Source organism: Chrysoperla carnea, chromosome 1 (genome assembly GCF_905475395.1).
Source record: "Chrysoperla carnea chromosome 1, inChrCarn1.1, whole genome shotgun sequence".
NCBI classification, from domain to species: Eukaryota; Metazoa; Arthropoda; class Insecta; order Neuroptera; family Chrysopidae; genus Chrysoperla; species Chrysoperla carnea.
The window spans coordinates 12,995,226-13,014,767 of NC_058337.1; the positions used below are offsets into that span (position 1 = coordinate 12,995,226).

At 29.6% G+C, this 19,542-nt stretch overlaps 1 protein-coding gene across 1 annotated transcript in view; it reads left to right on the top strand.

Moving 5' to 3' along the window:
- LOC123290794 overlaps positions 1-13,063 on the top strand; it is a 42,505-nt gene extending 29,442 nt beyond the window's left edge. Inside the window, exons 15-21 of the mRNA XM_044871126.1 lie at positions 3,637-3,767; positions 4,843-5,546; positions 6,856-7,094; positions 8,505-8,766; positions 11,039-11,261; positions 11,730-11,901; positions 12,431-13,063. Of these exons, the coding sequence (XP_044727061.1) occupies positions 3,637-3,767; positions 4,843-5,546; positions 6,856-7,094; positions 8,505-8,766; positions 11,039-11,261; positions 11,730-11,901; positions 12,431-13,020 (2,321 nt within the window). The 3' untranslated portion in view covers positions 13,021-13,063. The remainder of the gene's footprint in view (positions 1-3,636; positions 3,768-4,842; positions 5,547-6,855; positions 7,095-8,504; positions 8,767-11,038; positions 11,262-11,729; positions 11,902-12,430) is intronic.
- The last annotated feature ends 6,479 nt before the right edge of the window (positions 13,064-19,542 follow it).

The window sequence follows — 19,542 nt, forward strand, 5'->3', positions numbered from 1 at the left end:
ACTTTTTTGAAAAAAGATTCTATTCGCTCCGAGCGTGAATTTCGTTTCCATGACAACGATACACTACTTTAATTATAGAATTAATGGATGCATATATAATTGTGTGGATTGCATTGAAAACTTACATTTAAAATTTAATATTCTTGTTTCACAAATTTAAATAAATAATTACGATAATTAACATTTGAAAAATAATATTTGTACAATTTGATTTCTTATTTTCACAATTTTTAATGCATTAAGTTTAATTAATTAGTGTTTTTCAATCATTTTAATTTGACAGTTTCTATATCATTAACATGTAAATAATTGCAAATTAGTCATAACAGCCCACTTTATCTCCAAAATTTTTCACTTAAAGCGCTGGCATCGATTTTATTATCCCTACCATGACTACGCACACAACGAATAAGTGAAAGAATTTTTAAAATCGGTTAAGTAGTGAACTCAAAAATGACGGTTTCACTTTTTAATGGATTTTTACTTTTGGTGCGGAACCTTAATTTTTTGAAAATTAAATGTAGCCAATGTTACTTGCTGATAATGTAGCATTCTATAGGTGAAAGAACTTTAAAGATCGGTTAAGTATTGAACTCAAAAATGACGGTTTATATTTTCATATAAACTTTCATCCCCTATTTCACTCTTTTAGGAGATGAATTTCGAAAAATCCTTTTTTTATGTGACATCTACAGTATCAAATCAATATCTTCTCGAAATTTCAAACTTCCATCATTAGCGATTCAGGCTGGGCGTCGATATATCAGTTGCGACATTGCCTATTCCCCCTCTAGATTATTTCCCCTATCTGAAATTTTATATCAAAATCGGAGCTGTTATTGAATGGCTATTTTATGTATGCCTTTATTTGACTAATTTATGTCCATGTTTGGTAGAAATTGATATGACTTTTGAAAACATCTCGAAATCATATAAGAAACCTTTTCTAACTAATTTTTTTAGAGACATGCCCCGTGTTTGTCTTTGATTTAAACCTTTCAAATGTATAAAAAATCCATTTCGAAAATTAATTATTCAATACCGATCATTGTGTCAAAAATGGGCTTAATATAAACGATAAATTATTCAACCATAAATCATTCGAAGAGCTTGATCAATTTTAAAGCATTTTATGGCTCTTTTGATTATTGATTCAGAAGAGATATAAAACCTATACCAAAAATGTTTTCACGCTTTATAAATTTTTATAGAGTTCATTAAGTCCTTTGTTAATGTCAATAAATCGATTTAAAATTACGCGGCAAATTCGTAAAAAATATTTCTATTATACTAATTTAATTTTATTATTACTACAGTGGTTTTTACTTAAAAAAATATTTACTTCTGTTTTAAAAGATAGATAAGGCATATCAACTAATCTTTTATAAATTATCTCTAAAAACTAAAGTAAGGTTATGTACAATAAATTATAGTACAAATTATCAGCTGTGATAATAAATTGTGATAAAATCTTAAAGAATTTTAAAATAATGATAATCCAAAAAAAAGTAAAACATTTTTTTTAATAGCTCATTGAAAACTTAATTGCAAGTAATAACACCTACCTAAGTGTTAATATAATTTTAATGTGTTTTTTTATTTTTTTATTTGAAAGCTATGAATAATTTCTACTACTACGGTATTTATAAAATTATTGAACACAGTCTGTAAGCTACGAATACGGACTTATTCTAATACCTTAACCTAACATTTAGGATTATTTGGTTTAAATTTACATATAATTTCAATTTAAAAATAATTTTCAGACATTTAAAATCTGCTTAAATGTTTTTTTAAATTATTTTTTTTTTTAAATTCATTTTTTTTTTCCTTTTAAAATATTCTTTATGATTGTAATTCAAAGTCGCATTTACACTGTACAAATAGCGTATATGCGTACATTTATTTTTATCAATATTATATATTAAAAATTAATTAGCGGCAAATTAATGGATAAAAGTTTTAATAACCAGTATGATTCCTTTGTCACTGAAAATTTTTTTTATCTTACTGATAAATATTTCAAACTAAAACAAATAAATTATCATGGCATGTCTGCACTGTTATAGTGTAAACACGGCTTTGGAATAGTTGTTTTGTGTATACATATATAATGTTGTATACTAATTTTAATTTATACTGTGTTCACTTTGAGCTATAAGGAAAATTTATCAATTTTATCTTAATAATAACATTTTATTAAATTTTTCTAAAATTGTACGTATGTTAAACTGTTTGCAATATTTTTTAACGACAAATAAATTATTTTTTTTAATGTTATTTTGTCTTTCGTTCAAGTGTTGGTGAACAAACTATATTTTTTTTATGCAACTGAGTCAATAAGAATTTTTATTATTCCGTTTACTGTTTTCGTCTAACATGTGATTTTTTTAATTTTTCTATCCTTTTTCAACAACAATATTATAATCATTAATTTTTATTTTTTAATTTCTTCCCTGTTTTTAATATAGAAAATGAATAAACAACAATATTTAACCGTTTGTTCTTTATTGTATTTAGAATTTTGATTGTTGAATTTTCTTATTGTTCGTACTTAATCTATATAGATAAATTTCTAAAACTCGTAGCAGTTCGTAGCAAACTGTGTTCAATACTCTTTTAAAGAGAATAATTGCTAATTTTTATTTGTAGCGTAAAATTATCCGTAGCTGTCTGTGTTCAATTTTTTTTTGTGGTGAATAATTGCTAATATTAAATTTAAGCGTAGATTCGTAGCAATTAAATTTTTCTATTTTATTCGTAGCAATTCGTAGTGGATAACATAACCTAATCTAACCATTGTAACCTTAGTAATTAATTTTATAATTTTTGAAATATTATATGTGATAAAATTGTGTTCTATCATATATTAAAAAAAAAAAATTTTTTTTAATCAAAAGTTCGAGTCAAAAACATTGCATAAAAAATTTATTCATTTTAGAAAACATCGAAATAAAAAAGTTATATTATTTTGAATTGAACTTATAAAACTTTCGAATAAGAATACCAACCTTAGAGAATTTTATTTAAAAAAAATCATAACTCAAATATATTTAGAATCTTCAAGTTGGTTGTACAGTTAGTTAATCTCATTGCGATTTTCATAACTGTAACAGTTTGTCAAAAAGTCAAAGAAATTTAATAAAAGTTTTTTTTTTTTTTAATATTTTAAAAAATTAAAATGTTTAGAACAAGTTCTATATATTTATTTAGAAATTTATTAACATTTTAAAGTTTATTGATTTATTACTATCGCCATCTTTTATTATTGTTTTAACCTCGTTTTGATCAATTTTTTAATCAAAAAGTAAGTTTTTAAAGAAACATTTCATAAAATATCCTATATTTTTTAAATGTGTGTTGTAAAAATGTAATTACCCCATATTTTAATATTGTATTCACTGAAAAATGTAAAACTTGCATTGTAAATACTTAAACCTTTCCTGTTGGTCAATTTGAAAAATTATAAAAGTTTAACTGAAAATTTAATATTAACTTTGTAATTTCACCATCTTTTTACCATGACTACCATGAATTTACAAAAATTATAAACCTTTGTTGACAATCACTTTTAGGATTGTATTCAAAATACTAATATTTAGGATGCCCATATTTAAATCATGTTTTTATTTTTAGGAGTATCTGAGAATACTGAAATGGCTGTTACAAAACCCCCGAAATTAGACAATTCATCTGCTAAAACAGTACTTGAATTCAGCTGCCGAACAGTAAGAATTGGAAGTTACAAATGTACACCAACAAACGAGGTAAGTAGTTTTTGTAATTTATAGATTAGATTTAACATTTTAAGTATTACTTTTCGAAAATTTTCTATGAATAAAATTATCTGTTTTAAAAATATCGGTACAGTAAATATTTATGAGAAAGTGGTCAAATACCAAACTGAGCACATCTTTGTTGTTAATTTTACTATTATTTGAGAAATTTGAAAGTTAAATTAATATTAACGAGCATTTAACTCACGTTAGAAGAATCTAGGAATCGGATCGTTGAAACTACAGCAAACAGTTATTGTTATTTAAATTTTATCTCGATAATACATTAATTGCAAACATGGGCAAATGAACTTTTTTATTTTTTTCTAGTAAACAGGGAATATACACCTAAAATAGTATCGTGAAATAAAAACGATAACAAAAAATATACTATAGTTCATAGAAAACCAATTTTAGTTTTTCAAAAAACTTACATTTTTAGTAAACTATCAATGTCTAAATAGGGGAGTCCAAGAGGGGATTTAGGGAGAAACTCGAGCGAGTTAGATTAACATATGAGAGTTTTTTGGTCCTTCTTAAATACCCCCACCGACGATCAGATTAGTAAAAAAACCGGTAGGTAAATTAACTCGCACGCGTCAGATTAAAATATGGTGGTTTAATTACATGCTACAATATTTCAATAATCTGACGATTTAAGCGTAACGCAAGGAAATGGCAAGTTTGCATAATTGCATCAAAAAAACGTTACCTATAGTAACTCGAGCACGGTTTAATTTTTTGTTTTATTTTGAAGGAAAAAACTCAAGAAATACGAAAAACTGTTTTTTAGTATTTTCTAAGGCCTATAAGTCCCAGCGCTAGATTGAAAATGTTTATAGGACCTTTTTTTTCTTAAAATAATCTAAGTAACAAAATGACATAGGTCTCGACGATGCTCAAGTTACTATACTTTTAACACCCTGGGCTCCTCTACTAAAAGCTTATAAGCTTTGATACCGAATTTAATAAAATATATAGGACATTTAAACAATGAACTTTGTTAGTTTTAAATATAAACTTGTTATTATAAAATTTTATAATTGTACTTTTTGGTAATTTGTAGATAGCTGTATCAAAAGATTTGTTAAGGTTACCAGTTCCTAGAAAAGATAATACACCTGTAACATTGAAATTAAAATATAATCAAATAGTGAAAATATTAGTCCATTTTGGGAAGTCATTACCAATAATGTTTTTATACGTATTACCTGGTGCAGCACGACAAATTCGTGAAGTAATGGAAATGAAAGATGATGAATCAGAAAAAGATTACTATTTTAATCCAACCTCGGATAAGGCTGGTTTATATCGACGCATTGTTCTAATACCTTCAGAACTATCACCTGAAGATGGAAAGCTACTTAAATCATTATTTGTTGGAAAATTAGATGAATTAAATCAAGCAGATGCTAATGAAATTTTAATACGTGCGTGTGGTGATGCAGCAAAATTACCACATAAAGAAAAGTTAGATGAAAAGTCTGCACTTCATAAAATAACAAGAAGTTCTACAGGATCAAGTTCATTAACAAATATGCCTGTTAAACAATTGTTGAAGTATCCAAGGCACGGTAAAGGTGGAATTCCAATCTACAGTGAAGATTATGCGTGTTTGGCAACCGATCAATTTTTAAACGATGTTATCATTGATTTTTATTTAAAATATTTGTTAGAAACGTGTCTTACTTCAGATAAACGAGACAAATTTCATATATTTAGTACGTTTTTTTATAAGCGATTAACGTCCAAACCTCAAGTTAAAAATAGGTAAGTCACTTCATCCTTAAATTTATGCTCATTTTGACTTAACCCGTCCGTACTCGCGTCAACCGTTCGGTAATCTTTAGTCGCGTGATGGGAGATTTTTTAACGCGTTCTGCACATTCGTCAATTATTTCGAACTTTAAATATTCTATATGTAAATCATAACTTGTACCTAATTTTTATATAAATTTATTTTTTATTGCACTAGCTAATTAAAAATAGTTCGATTACATGACTATTGATTGATGTCTGAGAGTGAAAATAATAGATCAGAGTAATAATCTAAATAATTAAATTCATTTAAACTAACGAAAGTGCATCACGAACCGCTCGTGATGAGAGAAATTTTCACAATTTCTAAATAACTAGAAAAAGCAAATTTTTATTAAACTGTAGAAAGATTGAAAAAATTTGAATAATTCATAATTCGAAAATAAATAAGTTATATAGAAGATAGAAAAAGTTTCAACCACATATACCATTTGTAAAACAACGAAAAGAGATATCAAACTGAAATTTTTAATTTTTTATAGTGTGTTCAAGACTTAAAAAGTTAGTTTGAGTTCAAAAGTTATGTATGTTTAAAATCAAGATTGAGCAAAAAGCTCATAACACGAGTACTGACGGGTGAATCAAAGAAAGAAAAAATATAATTCACCATTAAAACTTTTTTGAAACATTTAAATATTCAAAATTTAAAGAATTTTTCGAACAAAATTAATTGGAAATAATGTTTTTAAGAATTTTTTTCTGTAACAATTTATCACATAAAAATAATATTTACCGAGATAATTATACTAAAATTCAAGTTGGAAGCCATTCTAAAGGCTTTTGAAATTTGTGGGAGGAAATTTCAATGAAGTGTTTTCGTGCTATACCTTATCCATCAAGCCAAAATTAAAAACCGAATTTACTGGATGGGCCATTTAAAAATTGGAATTTATTTTGCTATAAAATGAAAGCACATGGGGGTTTTTAAATGGTTGTTGCTTTATTGAAAAGAGTATACTTTGAAATTAAACGTGGAACACAAATTCGTTCGAATGACTGCTACAGGTCTACTCTACAGTAACCCATTCTGCCGGCCCAATTGTACATTTTCGATTATTTGAGCCTCTATTACGTCAACGGCAACTTAAATTGCATGTTTCAAGTCGTCAAACGTCTCTGGATGTTTATCGTAACATTTGTCCTTAACGGCTCCCCACATATGTAACTTATTTAATTTATCCAGTTTACATCCTTATTTTAAGTTATTTGATTTGTATTTTTTTAAATAGTTGATTTAAAAAATATTATTTTTAACTTACAGGAAATCTGTACCAGATTTTGAAAACGATTCGTCATTGAGTGCAGCACAACGACGACATTTAAGAGTAGCACGTTGGACGCGTGGTATTGATATTTTTGAAAAAGATTTTGTTATAATACCAATCAATGAATCGTCACATTGGTTCTTAGCAATTATATGTTATCCTAATTTAGAAGGGGCGAGAAGACTTAGCGATGATAAACCGGTTGATATTAAGAATATTACAAAAACATCAAAAAGTATGTATTTCTTAATTATGTTTTAATCTTTTAAGTATTAATAAATGGTGCCACTAATATTATTAGATTACTATTATAATATAACCATAATAAATATAACACAGAGTAAGAGCTAACCCTATTAAAATCAATCAATCAACAAGTCAATCGCATAAAAAAATTTGTTTCAATATGAAAATCATTTTATGTCAAGGCGGAAGTTTGCTTTAATATTAGGTTTACCAACATTTTTTATACAGTGAGTCGTGAGGAATATATTGACGTTTGCCCTGCTTTTATTATTGTAAATATTATTGACGAACAAATTGCAAACAACTTAAAAAATATTTTATTTTAAAGTAGTCTTTTTTTTGCCGAGCGTTTAGTTCTTAGTTCAAGTTGTGAAAATGTATTAACGCTATTATTGTTTGGTGCATGTGGAATAATAATATTAGGAATGGCCGATACGCCAGTACTTTTAAAACAAAATGATTTTTCCCATTGCCACTATGTATGTTAACATTAAATAAAAATTCCAAGGGATAGTCCAATCATCTTAAGGTTTTACCTCGGAATCTAACAGATTAAGCTGAATATTTGCTACAAACCTTTATTTTGATAGTACAAATTTTGTTTCAAAAGTCACGTATGGTGACGTGTCAGTGTCCTTAGATTTTCAAGATCAAAGGTCACAAAAATTCTCCATACATTTTGTCTAAAACCTTTTTTTATACGCTGAACCGTTTTTCAAATAGAGGGCGCAGAAGATGGATCGCCCAGTTATACGTATCTTAGTGAAGGGTCAATCGTGAATTTCAGTCTATTATATTTCCTGATCTTCTATAAACCTATAAATTTCTTTGATTACATATGTGAAGTGGTGAATCTTTCTTATTGGAGATGGTATTGGCTTTAAATAATTGCTGTATCATAGCAAACGGTGCGCTATTTTGTCTCAGCAGCAATCAAGTTATGCTCATAGGATACCAGATCTTTTACAAGTACTTCCAAAATATCGTTTCGTTCTTTTGCCCTATTTTCAAAAAAGATTTCAGGCAAAATTTTTAGAGAATTTTATCCTCTATAACTATAATAATAAATGTAAATACGATTGAAGGCAAAGAAAACGAGATATTCTCAAAAAAACTGATTCTTGCTGTCTTTAATCTTGAATATCTAAGGATGGTTGGTTATACGTGACAGCTTATTCCATTAGATTTCGAGGTTGATTCCCTTTTATTGTAAGATGTGTGGATTAGGACTTCTAACCTATTTGAAAAATTTTCAAATAACTCTTCTAAAGCATGCATGCATTTTGAATTGAATAAACTTTGATAATAATGAATGTTGGGGTTGATTTATGTATTAATACTTTTGAGCATCAGCATACTAATCGGGGATTGCTTAACAAACCTAATTGAATATATATAGGTAAAAAGTATCAAATTCAAATTGGAAATACAATACTTACAGCCATAAAAAGAGAAGCGAAAAATTCAACAGATTTAATGAATATGCAATCGGAAGATATTGATGGTAGTGATCGTGATGAAGCTGAGGGTAGTGACAGTGATTTAGAACATAATGATAGCGAAGAAGATACTCCACCAGATGAATCGAGTGCAGCAACAATCAAAGAAGAGAATAAAAATCCTCGTGAAAATGGTGACGTTCATCAAAACGCTATTAAACAGTAAGTTTTAAATAACAGTATTATCAATAACAAGCTTATTAAATATAATATTTTAAGATATTTATAACGACATTAGAGAGAACGCGATATCTTTAAAAGAGAAAAATATAGTTATCTAAATAGTAGCATATTGCTTCAATAAATCTGCCAACGTTCCAACAAATACTATCATATATTGCCCATCTGTGTTTACTGTGTATAAGCATCTGATAGTACCGGTACACAAAGTAAATTGAACAACATAGCCGCTTGCACTTGTCACTTCTGGATTAGACTAAATATTCGCCAAAAACTAATGTTCGATTATTGATTTTTCGCCAACTAAACGGTCAATTACATCGTAATTAAGCTCAAAGCATCTCTTTCGCAAAGTTATTTTCTATAGTAAAACGCGAACTAAAAACAATTTTAAAAAAAACGACTGTGTTAGATAAAAACCGAAAAGAAAAAAAACTAGTCCATCAGTTTACATAGCGACTTTAACAGTCGGGACTCATTAAAATCTCGACCGACTCAAATATTCCCAATAATGGGTCCCGACTGTTAAGTCGCTATGTAAACTGCTGGACTTCTTTTTTATTTTCACTTTTAATTTAACGAAGTCCAGATTTAGTTAGAATACCTTTTCAATGATACCCCACTAACCATACTTTACCGACTATCATTTTTTCTTTTTCACAATATGGCCTCTGCTGGTCGCCATATTGAATTTTCATTTCTGCTATATCTTCAATAGCACTCGCAAGACTAAGACAAATCAATTGGCTTTGAAATCATCAAAATCGTCCCATGCCTTTGGTCTCTATTGTGCTATATAAGAACACACATACATATATAGACTGATAAACACATTACCACTCCTTTGCGTCGCGCAGTCGGGTAAAAATGTCTAAAAATTTCTTCTAAATGTAAGTCCTATTTGGATAAGGTTCAAAATTTATAGCAGTTAACAAAGACAGATGGTCAATGGCCCTAAAATTTTTTTACAGCTTTATGTCGTTGAAAACTTTTGATTTTTTCGTGCAAATTAGTATATTACACTACAAGGGCAGAAAGCTTGAAATTCATGCACTGCGCGATATGATGGCGCACAGTTCGGGGCTCTCAAACTTTCTGCCTTTGTGATACCAAAACATAAATGTCGGACTTTCTGCTTCCCAACAGAAGAAGCAAGTACGTACTTTCGGCCATGGATAAAGTAAATATTTTTTCTCATTTCTGTGCAGAAAGTGTGAACTTTCTGCCCACTGTGTAAAACGAAATTGCCGCTTTCCGCCTCCGCCGGGTAGAAAAATAGTATGCGAATCACGTAATATACTATTTTTCGCATGTCGTTAGAAATACCTTAAAGAGGTTTACATTTTTAAATAAATAAGAACAAGTTCTTTGATGCTACCAAAAGACTTGGATGCTGTCCAATTTTGACAGAAAGATACTTGGATGAAATCGTACTAGCTGCTAATTTCACACTAGTTCAGTACATTTTTATTAGTTAAAAATAATAATTTTCAAACCTTAGATACAAAAATCATTATCATTGGATATGAAATGAAAATCGTCTTTACTTACATCTAGAGATCAATAATCAAGGAAGTGATAGGGACGGTTTGGTAAGGGTATTACGACGAGATATTTCATTCCTTACATTATAAGGAACATTTGTACTGGAAATGCGTCCTTCGCAGCTAGAGACGTTAGAAACTTTGTGCAACACCGTGTTAGGCTTTGATAATTAAAGTTTTTCTCTGTCTTTAACAGTTAAGAGATGTATCAAAACTGGCCAACGATTATTAACAGTAAAACACAACTTGCATCAAATTTAATAAACTGTAAAGAGATAGAGCAAAAACAAATAAAAGAATAGAGAAAAAATGTTTTTCATATAACAACTTTAGTTTCAAATATTTGTTCGACAAATCAACGGATTCAATCTCGACACGATGTGCAAAGTTTCCAACGTCTGTTACTCCGAAAGAGAGCGTTCCGGGGTACATATTCCTTGTACGAAAATTGTTTTTTTGTGGCACTCTATGAACCTCTTGATTATTATCAATTTGTTCGGGAACATTCATTATAAAAAAACAGTACCTGAATAGCAGAACAACTCAAATAATAATAATTTTATGAAAACAAGTTTTATATAAAAGTTGTAGGGTTAAAGAGTTTTACTAAGTTGATACTTTGAAATTGACCTTGAATTTCAAAAAAATTGTTCAGCCTTTCAATAGGATTTTGATTTTCAAAATTTTTTAACATAAACTTTTGTTTACAGACCTTGTATATTAATATTTGATTCATTATCAGCGGGAACATCTCGATCACGTGTTGTAGCAACGTTAAGAGATTATTTAACGTGGGAACATCGTGAAAAATTCAAATCGACAAAAACATTTAATAAATTAAACATGAGGGGCCATACACCAAAAGTACCGCAACAAACTAATTTTACAGATTGTGGACTTTACGTATTGCAGTATGTTGAAGCATTTTTAACGGTAAGAACTAATCTTAATTACTTATTGTATTCAATAATGTGCTTTTGTTTCGTTTCGAAGTTCGAACACGAATTTTGCAAGGTAAATTATGATCGTTTTTGAGCGATCGTGGTGGAGCCCTATGCAGTTCATAACTCAGATTTCGCAATCGGTCTATGATTTCTCTTCAACGGAATTTCATTTTAATCAATATCATAAATGAAACCTTTCACAAATATGACTACCTGTGACAAAGACGGGAGAGTTACAAAATCTAAAAATTTGTGTGACGTAATTTATAGATACAAATTTTCTCCTCTTTGTGCCTGTCTTAAAACTTACAAAATCTCTAAATATTAGATAAAATATAAATTTGATGTATTTATAAATTTATTATTTTAACATATTAATTGGCGAAGGAAAAACACATTTTCGAATTATTTTTTTAAATACAAATTTTCCATTATTATACAAGAATTAATTTTTCAGAATCCCATCAAAGATTACAATATACCAATAAAACATCTGAAACACTGGTTTAGTGAATTTACGGTAACGAAGAAACGTGAAGATATTGCCAATTTAATCAAAGAGTTAATGGTTAGCTATGGGCATGATACGAATATGATTCCAGAAAATATTTCATTTCCTACTCTTAACGGTAATATTTTCTTTTTTTCTTTTTAGAATGACAACTTATCACTAATATTTTCAATTGATTGAGGAATCAAACTATAAATTTAGTGATTATCTTAGTTATGATTAAATCGAGTAATCAATAGTTATTAGTTTTAGTTTGATTAAAATTTTTAACTAAATAGTTAAAAATAGTTAGTTAAAAATTTTAATCAAACTAAAACTAATAACTATTTATTATTCGATTTAATTTAAGGACATGCGAGCGAATGGTTAACTAACACGCATTCTTTTCTGTGTGGAATATTAATTTCAATATTATTTTAAGCTCAATCGATTTCGTTCATCAACGGTACTTGTTTAATTTATATTTTTCTCGGTATTACTACAATATCCGACACAGAATTTCGATCAGATAGAATTATTCCATCCTATAACGGATAAAGCTTATATGTTTATGTAATTTAACACTAATAAAGCATTATTTACTAATCTGTTAATAAAAGTTATTAAAAAAATGAATACTTTGAATTTACATAAATATCTTTGTTTAGGCGTTCTAGTCGAACCATCAGATACTGATCATGATATGGATGAGATGCGACGAAACCAATTTAGAGATCACGATGACGATGAAGAATTAGATGATGAAGAAATGATGGATGCTGAAGATGAAGAAGATGATGAAGAACTAGACGAAGAATATGCCGACAAACATCTTGACATGGACGATGAAGATAAAGAAATGTTAGATGAAGAAATTCCACGACGTGTCCACAGTCCAACAACAGTATCGTCACGACCAGCAATAAAACATCATTTTAAATGTAAATCAAATAGTAGTAGTAACAAAACGTTTGTAAATCGTAAAAACAAATTAAATAGTAACAGCAGTGGTGGACATTATAAAAGAATAGAACGTGAACGTGAGCGTGAACGTGGTGAAACTGCATCATCAGACGAGAGTGGTAGTGTTAATCAATCGAGTAACTTAAAAGCGATAAGTGTAAATTATGGTAGTGATAGTTCAAGTAAAAGTAATAGGGATACAATGTCGTATTTAAAAGCGAAACGTATTGTTCGGCATAAACCTAATGAAAATGAAACGACCTCAAAACGACAAAAAATAGAATTTTCACCTTAAATTAAGTATTTCATTTTATATATTTATATAAAACAAAGTGTATATTTTAGGTTTTTAATAATTAATAATGTTATTATGTTAACTATGTTATTGTTTTATTATTTTTTATTAATTAATTAATGAAACAACAAACCAACCAACGAATCACTTCAAATTTAATTCAATTAAATGCTGTTTCTATTATATTTAGTTTGGATTTGAGTACGAGTTTGTTTCATGATTTCTAGTTTACATCTCATGTTATCATACATAATCGATGTCATCGCATCGTTCTTTATTTTAATTAATATTGTTATCACAGATTGACTTATAAGCTTTATATTACGTACAGCAAGATCTGACTTACTTCACTCATCGTTCAAGACCGTGGAAAATAATAAAGAAGATAAATTTATACAGGGTGAATCATTTTAATATACTATGGATAATAGTTCGTTTTGCAGTTAACCAATCAAAAATAACTTAAACAAATTGCTTTAATAGTCAATTAAGATCATAAAAAGTAAGAGATAGAATAACAATTTAAATTAGAAAGTTGATTCTCATAAAAAAACTTAACATTTTCTATTCAAAACTTTTTTATCGAAAATTGTTAACTTTCGGAAAAAATGCGACTTAAAAATTGTCATTATTCGATTAAATCGAAAGAAAATATGTTAACTTTAGAAAAATGTTTTAGACAAAAGCTATCAAGGACAATAAAGGTCATTCGTCCATGTTAATAACTTTTAAGAGGATCATTTCGCTTCCAATATTAATTATAAAATATTAGATTACAAGGAAAAATAATTATTTTGTAATATTTTAAGTCTTCTATCTATCGTATCGTGAAGTTTCGATCATACTTTACCGTGTGAATTTTTGTAAAACCGATAGTTTCGGAGGTACAGCTTTTCAAAGTTTGTCTATTTTTTCAAGTTTTACGATTTTAAACTAGAATTGCAATTTTCTCATATATAATTATGTGGAGTTTTCTTTCGCTAAGGGCTCGTTTAAAATGAGTACCTTAAAGTACAAAAATATTATTTATTAACCAATCTACGAACGTTTATAATTTTTGTTTACAGTTTTAACCATATCTCCGGTTCTATTTCGTATCAAGACGAATAAAAAAAAGAAATATTTGTTATTTCTTGTAGAATAAAATGGTTCTAAATTTAATAAAATTTTTAATAGTTTAGGAGCTATGGCCGTATAAACAATTAATTAACAAATCCCCCCCCCCCCCACTCTGAGCGCTGAGCAAGTTGAAAATTCGAATTCGGCGGGTCAAAATACGTCGAAATATACTCCTTGTTCGGTGGGACCTGCATACGAAACTCACTCAGCGCCTACACTAAGCAACTAAATACTTGACTAAAGAAAATATTGTCTTGCTTTTTTTTAGAAGTCAAATACTTCTATTTTATTGAATTAAGGAGGTCTTTTCGACGCCAATGTTAATTTTTAAAAAATGCACAATTTACTTCCAGCCAATGAAAGGATTATCTTGAGCCCAGGTAAATTTTCAAAACCATCTGAAGATCAAGGCCAAAAGACCTGGAAACTAGAACTTCAGATCCAAGTTATGGACACAGGCGAATGTCCTCTATTGCCGTTGACAACTTTTGGTTAAAGCACTTTTCTGTAGTTAGCGTGTTTTCTTTCGATTAAATACAATAATGAAATATTTTTAAATCGCATTCCTCCGAAATCTAACTTTTTTTTTTTTTTTTAAATGCTTGTATCGATTGAAAATTTTACAACCTGGTATTGGAGTAGTTTTTTTCTAAAATTCAGTTTTGGAATAAATTTTTTACAATTGTATTGTGTTAAAACGATGTAACTTATTTTGGTAATTATTTTTTAATTAATAGTTCTTGTCCTTTGTTTTTCACAAGTAAACTAAATGCTGGTTCTTTTAATATTGTTCTTCTAAAATGATTTCTTAATAATTGCCATGTACGTTCTTTTATAATTTGTACCTGTTCCATTCGTTGCCATATTTTGTTACCCATTACTTGGTTTTCATATTTATTTCATATCTATTCTGTGTTTGTGAATTATCTTTATCTCCATCATCGACAAAACCTTTTTTATAATCTAAATTGGGTTCTGTATGATTTACCCATTTGGTTAACTACAAAACGAACTATTAGCCATAGTATATTAAAATGGTCCACCCTGTATAGCTGAGTTGAACTGTAAATAGCCTATATGTCGCTGCCGTAGAAACAGTTGTGAACCTAAGGTTTGTTCTCATTAAGACAGTATTAATAATACATCCAACACATAATAATAGCGATAAATGAAAAAAAAATCTCCGAAATTATAAAGTTTACGAAAAAATGTTCCCAACAAAAGTTGTTTGTTATTTTATTAAGAATAAATTTCTAATTTAAACATTTCCTCTACTTTATCATTTACGAACCTGAGATCAATTTCAAGAATCGTGTAAATCACTGTCTTTAAGGTCTCTGTGAGACAGCCCCTTTCCGAGTACAATAATTTTTACTTGGGTCATTTTTCTAAAAGTCCTTCGTTATAATGGGATACCTAGAATAAGGATCAAATCTTGTATTTCAAATGACTTACCTAAATGGTATTAAGAATGAAAAAATCAAATACATCAATTTGTGATAATAATACAAGATGTGCCATTTATGTTAGTATGTAAATATTGATTAACTTTGACAATTCAGTGCAATTTTAATCATCAATCGCTTCACATCGAAACAACGGACCGAAATAGTGACGTTTGACATTGAAAATAGTTGTTCAGTTGTGTTATCTCAGCGTGCATATCGTCGAAAATATCGTGGCCGACAGGCAAGCAGCCACCGTCTGACAACACTATTTCGTCGTTTGGTGTCAAATTTTGTTGAGAACGGGATAGTGGGAGAGATTGCCATTCATAAATGGCCCAAGCGTTGCAATGAACTGATTGAAGCAGTCGGTGGGAGCGTTGTCCGGAACCCAAAAGTGTTGCATCGTGACCAAAAAGTCGCTCGAATGGTTGACAATGAAACTGATTTTTAGATACCAATTTTGATGAGTTGGCGAGATTTCACACTCTCGGGCAGCATCAATAATCAAAACTACCGAATTTGGGGAATGGAGAATTCACACGAGATCCATGAACCGCCATCGCACACCCAAAAAGTGACTGTTTGGGCCAAAACACAGCAAAAGTGCACAGTTTGTTTGTGCAAATTGAATAAAAATACCTCATATACAGAAATTGGTTGTTTTTTTCCAAGTTATTCAATGTTTACATACCGACATAAAAGGTGACGCACTTTATATGAAATTTCACTTTAAAAATCAAATCTATACTGTTTTTTTTGTTGATTTTCAAAAAATGTATCTTAGGACCAAGTTTTGGCATATTTTTAGAATTATTATATTTATTGAATTGTAAATACGATGAAACAGGAAATCCAAAGTGATACAATTTTTCAATTATTTTTTACCTACTCAAGTCGTATATGGTACAGAATTTTTTTTAATTTTTATATAGGCTGTTTAAAAAGTGCTGGATTGAAATTGAAGCTTATATGAGATTTTGAAGTGAATCCTTGTAAACATGGGAAGTATGAGTTAGACTAACATGAGAATTTAGACAATTGCACCGTCTATCGGATGAATGATAGTAGAACGGACGTTCAAAATTACATTATTGAAGGGGAATGAATGGTATTTTCTGATGGCGTAAATTTTTTTGTAAGAAAAAATTATTTATGTGTGAAACATGACTTCGAAGAAGTTATTTCCATATTAAGTGAGGAATTTCTCGAGAACGTAGCGTTCTGAAGCAACTTTGTGCTCAGATTCGTATTCAGCACGTCAAAAACCTTTCAAAAAGCAAACTCATGCGACCCCCAAAAACCCCCGAATAACGAGTTTGGACTTATTATATAACGAATTTCCTAAAAAGTCCAAGAGACGACGAGGAGGATACCGTCCACCCTGGACACCAGGTACCTCGGAGATCAATTCTGTCGCGATATTCGTGTTCAGCGACCCCAAAAATGATTCCAAACTTGTTACTCGGGAGGAGTAACAAGTATGGAATCATTTTCATCACTATTAACCGAATTGTGAATTTAGTTTATTTACGGTCAATTTAATTAAAATGTAATTATAAAATATTCAACGTAAAAAACGACAGAAATCCCTCCAGATTACACTACTCGAGCTACGCAACTACAGTATAAACAAGCCTGGAGCTTACCTTTGGCTACAAATCCCGTCTAAATTTTTAGAATGTATAACCAAAACCGAAAGCCCGACTACCCGGAGGCTTACCTTTAAGTTGCAAATATTCTCTAAATTTGTATTAATAATAATAAATAATAATGGGGTTTAACCTCCGTTTCTCTGACATATACGCCTATAACAGAGGCCACCCACATCATTATTTGTTAATCTTTATTCAATACCGTTTTTATGGGGTATTCCAATATTTTTATGTGTAAGTTTTTGAAAAAATATGACAATATTTGTCAACATATTTAATCATAGACGTCGATTGTTTATTGCTGTATTTGGAAATACAGAAATAATGATCATTGCACATGCAAATAATTTCTTTTGCTCTGGTTTGCTTTTTTGACTAGCGTATTTGTGATTTATTTCAAAATGCAACTTGTAGTCCACGATGTAAATACCTACAATAAGAAACGAGCACGCGTTAGTAAGATCACTTGCGTTTGTTCGTAATATAATACTTCATAGTGAACTTTGTGATCGGTGGCGTGCCCAAATTTTATGTCATCGGTTTTCCGTTCCTGGCCTAAAGCAAAATTTTACTCGTAGCATCAATATTTTTAAGCGTTACAAACTTGGGACTAAACTTAGTATAGCTTGATATATTTCATATAAACACGGTATAAAAATTAAACACTTCATTGTTTCTATACATTTACTAATCTGAGATGCTTCAAAGAAACCAGTCAAATATCCTATTATACAAATTTGGAGGGGATTTGCGGTTAAGTGGTTTTCAATCAGTCTTCGAAGCCTCCTAGATTCTATATTTGCATTTCTCGATTTTGCTTGTGCCTATGGAATTTTAAAGATTCTACCACAAATGAGGTAGAAGAATAAGCTTCAGAGATGTTAGTTTTAAAAACATCGGGCGACTCTGCTATTACGTTATCCAAAAAATATGTGAGATGTAGATTTGAATCTGTTAGCAATATTCAAATGTTACTGGACGATGGACTTAAATTCAATAAAATCATTGATAAAGTTTTAATCTACAGCCTAAAATTTTGTTTAGTTTCAACCACCTAATTTTCTTCAGAAAGGTAAGTATCTATGATTTAATGCAATTAATACTAAATATTAGTATCAATTACATTAAAAAGCTTAGAAGAAAGTTTGTCTTAAATTATCATCTTGTTATATTTGTGTATTATAATAATTGTTTAAATTAAAATTCCCAAACGGCAGCCTTGGTAAACTACTTACGACGTTGCTTCAATTCTCATACATGCCGCACCTGGTTAACTCTTGGCCTCGTCGGGCTTAGCCAAATCCTACCTCATGGGTGATGGGTATGGACAAAATTTCAGGTTTGGTAAAATACGTGCAGTTTGCCGGTCACTGGCTATTAAACCAAATTATTGATTTGTATTTTAGACAATTTACATGATCAATTATTTGCATTTTATTGAAAAATTAACTGTTTTTTATAGCATGTTTGTTTTTTTTTTACTGTACAAAAATATTTACAAAGCTCGCAACGGGGTTCAGTTGTTCATTTTTTATACAACCTTATAACGATGCATTCCCGTTCTTAGTTTTTACGTTTTGTAAAGAAAGCCTAAATTTATGCAGCTAAGAACCGGAATGCAACATTATACGGTCGTATAAAAAATGAACAACTGAAGCCCGTTGCAAGTTTTGTAAATATTTTTGTACAATAAAAAAAAAATGCTATAGAAAACGAAAATTAATCATGTAAATTGCCTTAAATACAAATCAAATACGCTTTGAAAAAACTAATTAATTACACGAAAACTAATTAGTCCGAAAAAATAAAATTATATTACTAATCTTCCCAAACGAATCTCAATTAAATGAGAATAGTTTTAATGGAAAAAAACCCATTTGAATATTGCCGCCATAATTTAGCAAGTCCTATAGTAGATTTACCATTGTAGATCAAGAGCCAGCCAACATTCGTAAATGACTACTGAGATTTTGAATCGTATACAACAATGCTCGATAAGCGCTCTCACTCTAACTCACAGGTTTCCATATGCATTGCTCGCACTAGCAGGGACACGTTTTTTGCTCTGACTCCTCTGACAGACTGTTGGTGATGGAATTTCGTTCTGGCATTAGATATTATGAATTATTAATTTATTTTATTTATTCTGTTAAAATTTCAAGATTCATGAACAGTGCACACAAATACACTGAGCACACTGTGCACACTGTGCAGAGCGAGTGAGAGAGCGAGTAATGGTTGAGTTTATTATTTCTAACAGTTTTCACTTGTTTTTATGTTAAACTAAAGAACTTTGCTGAGCA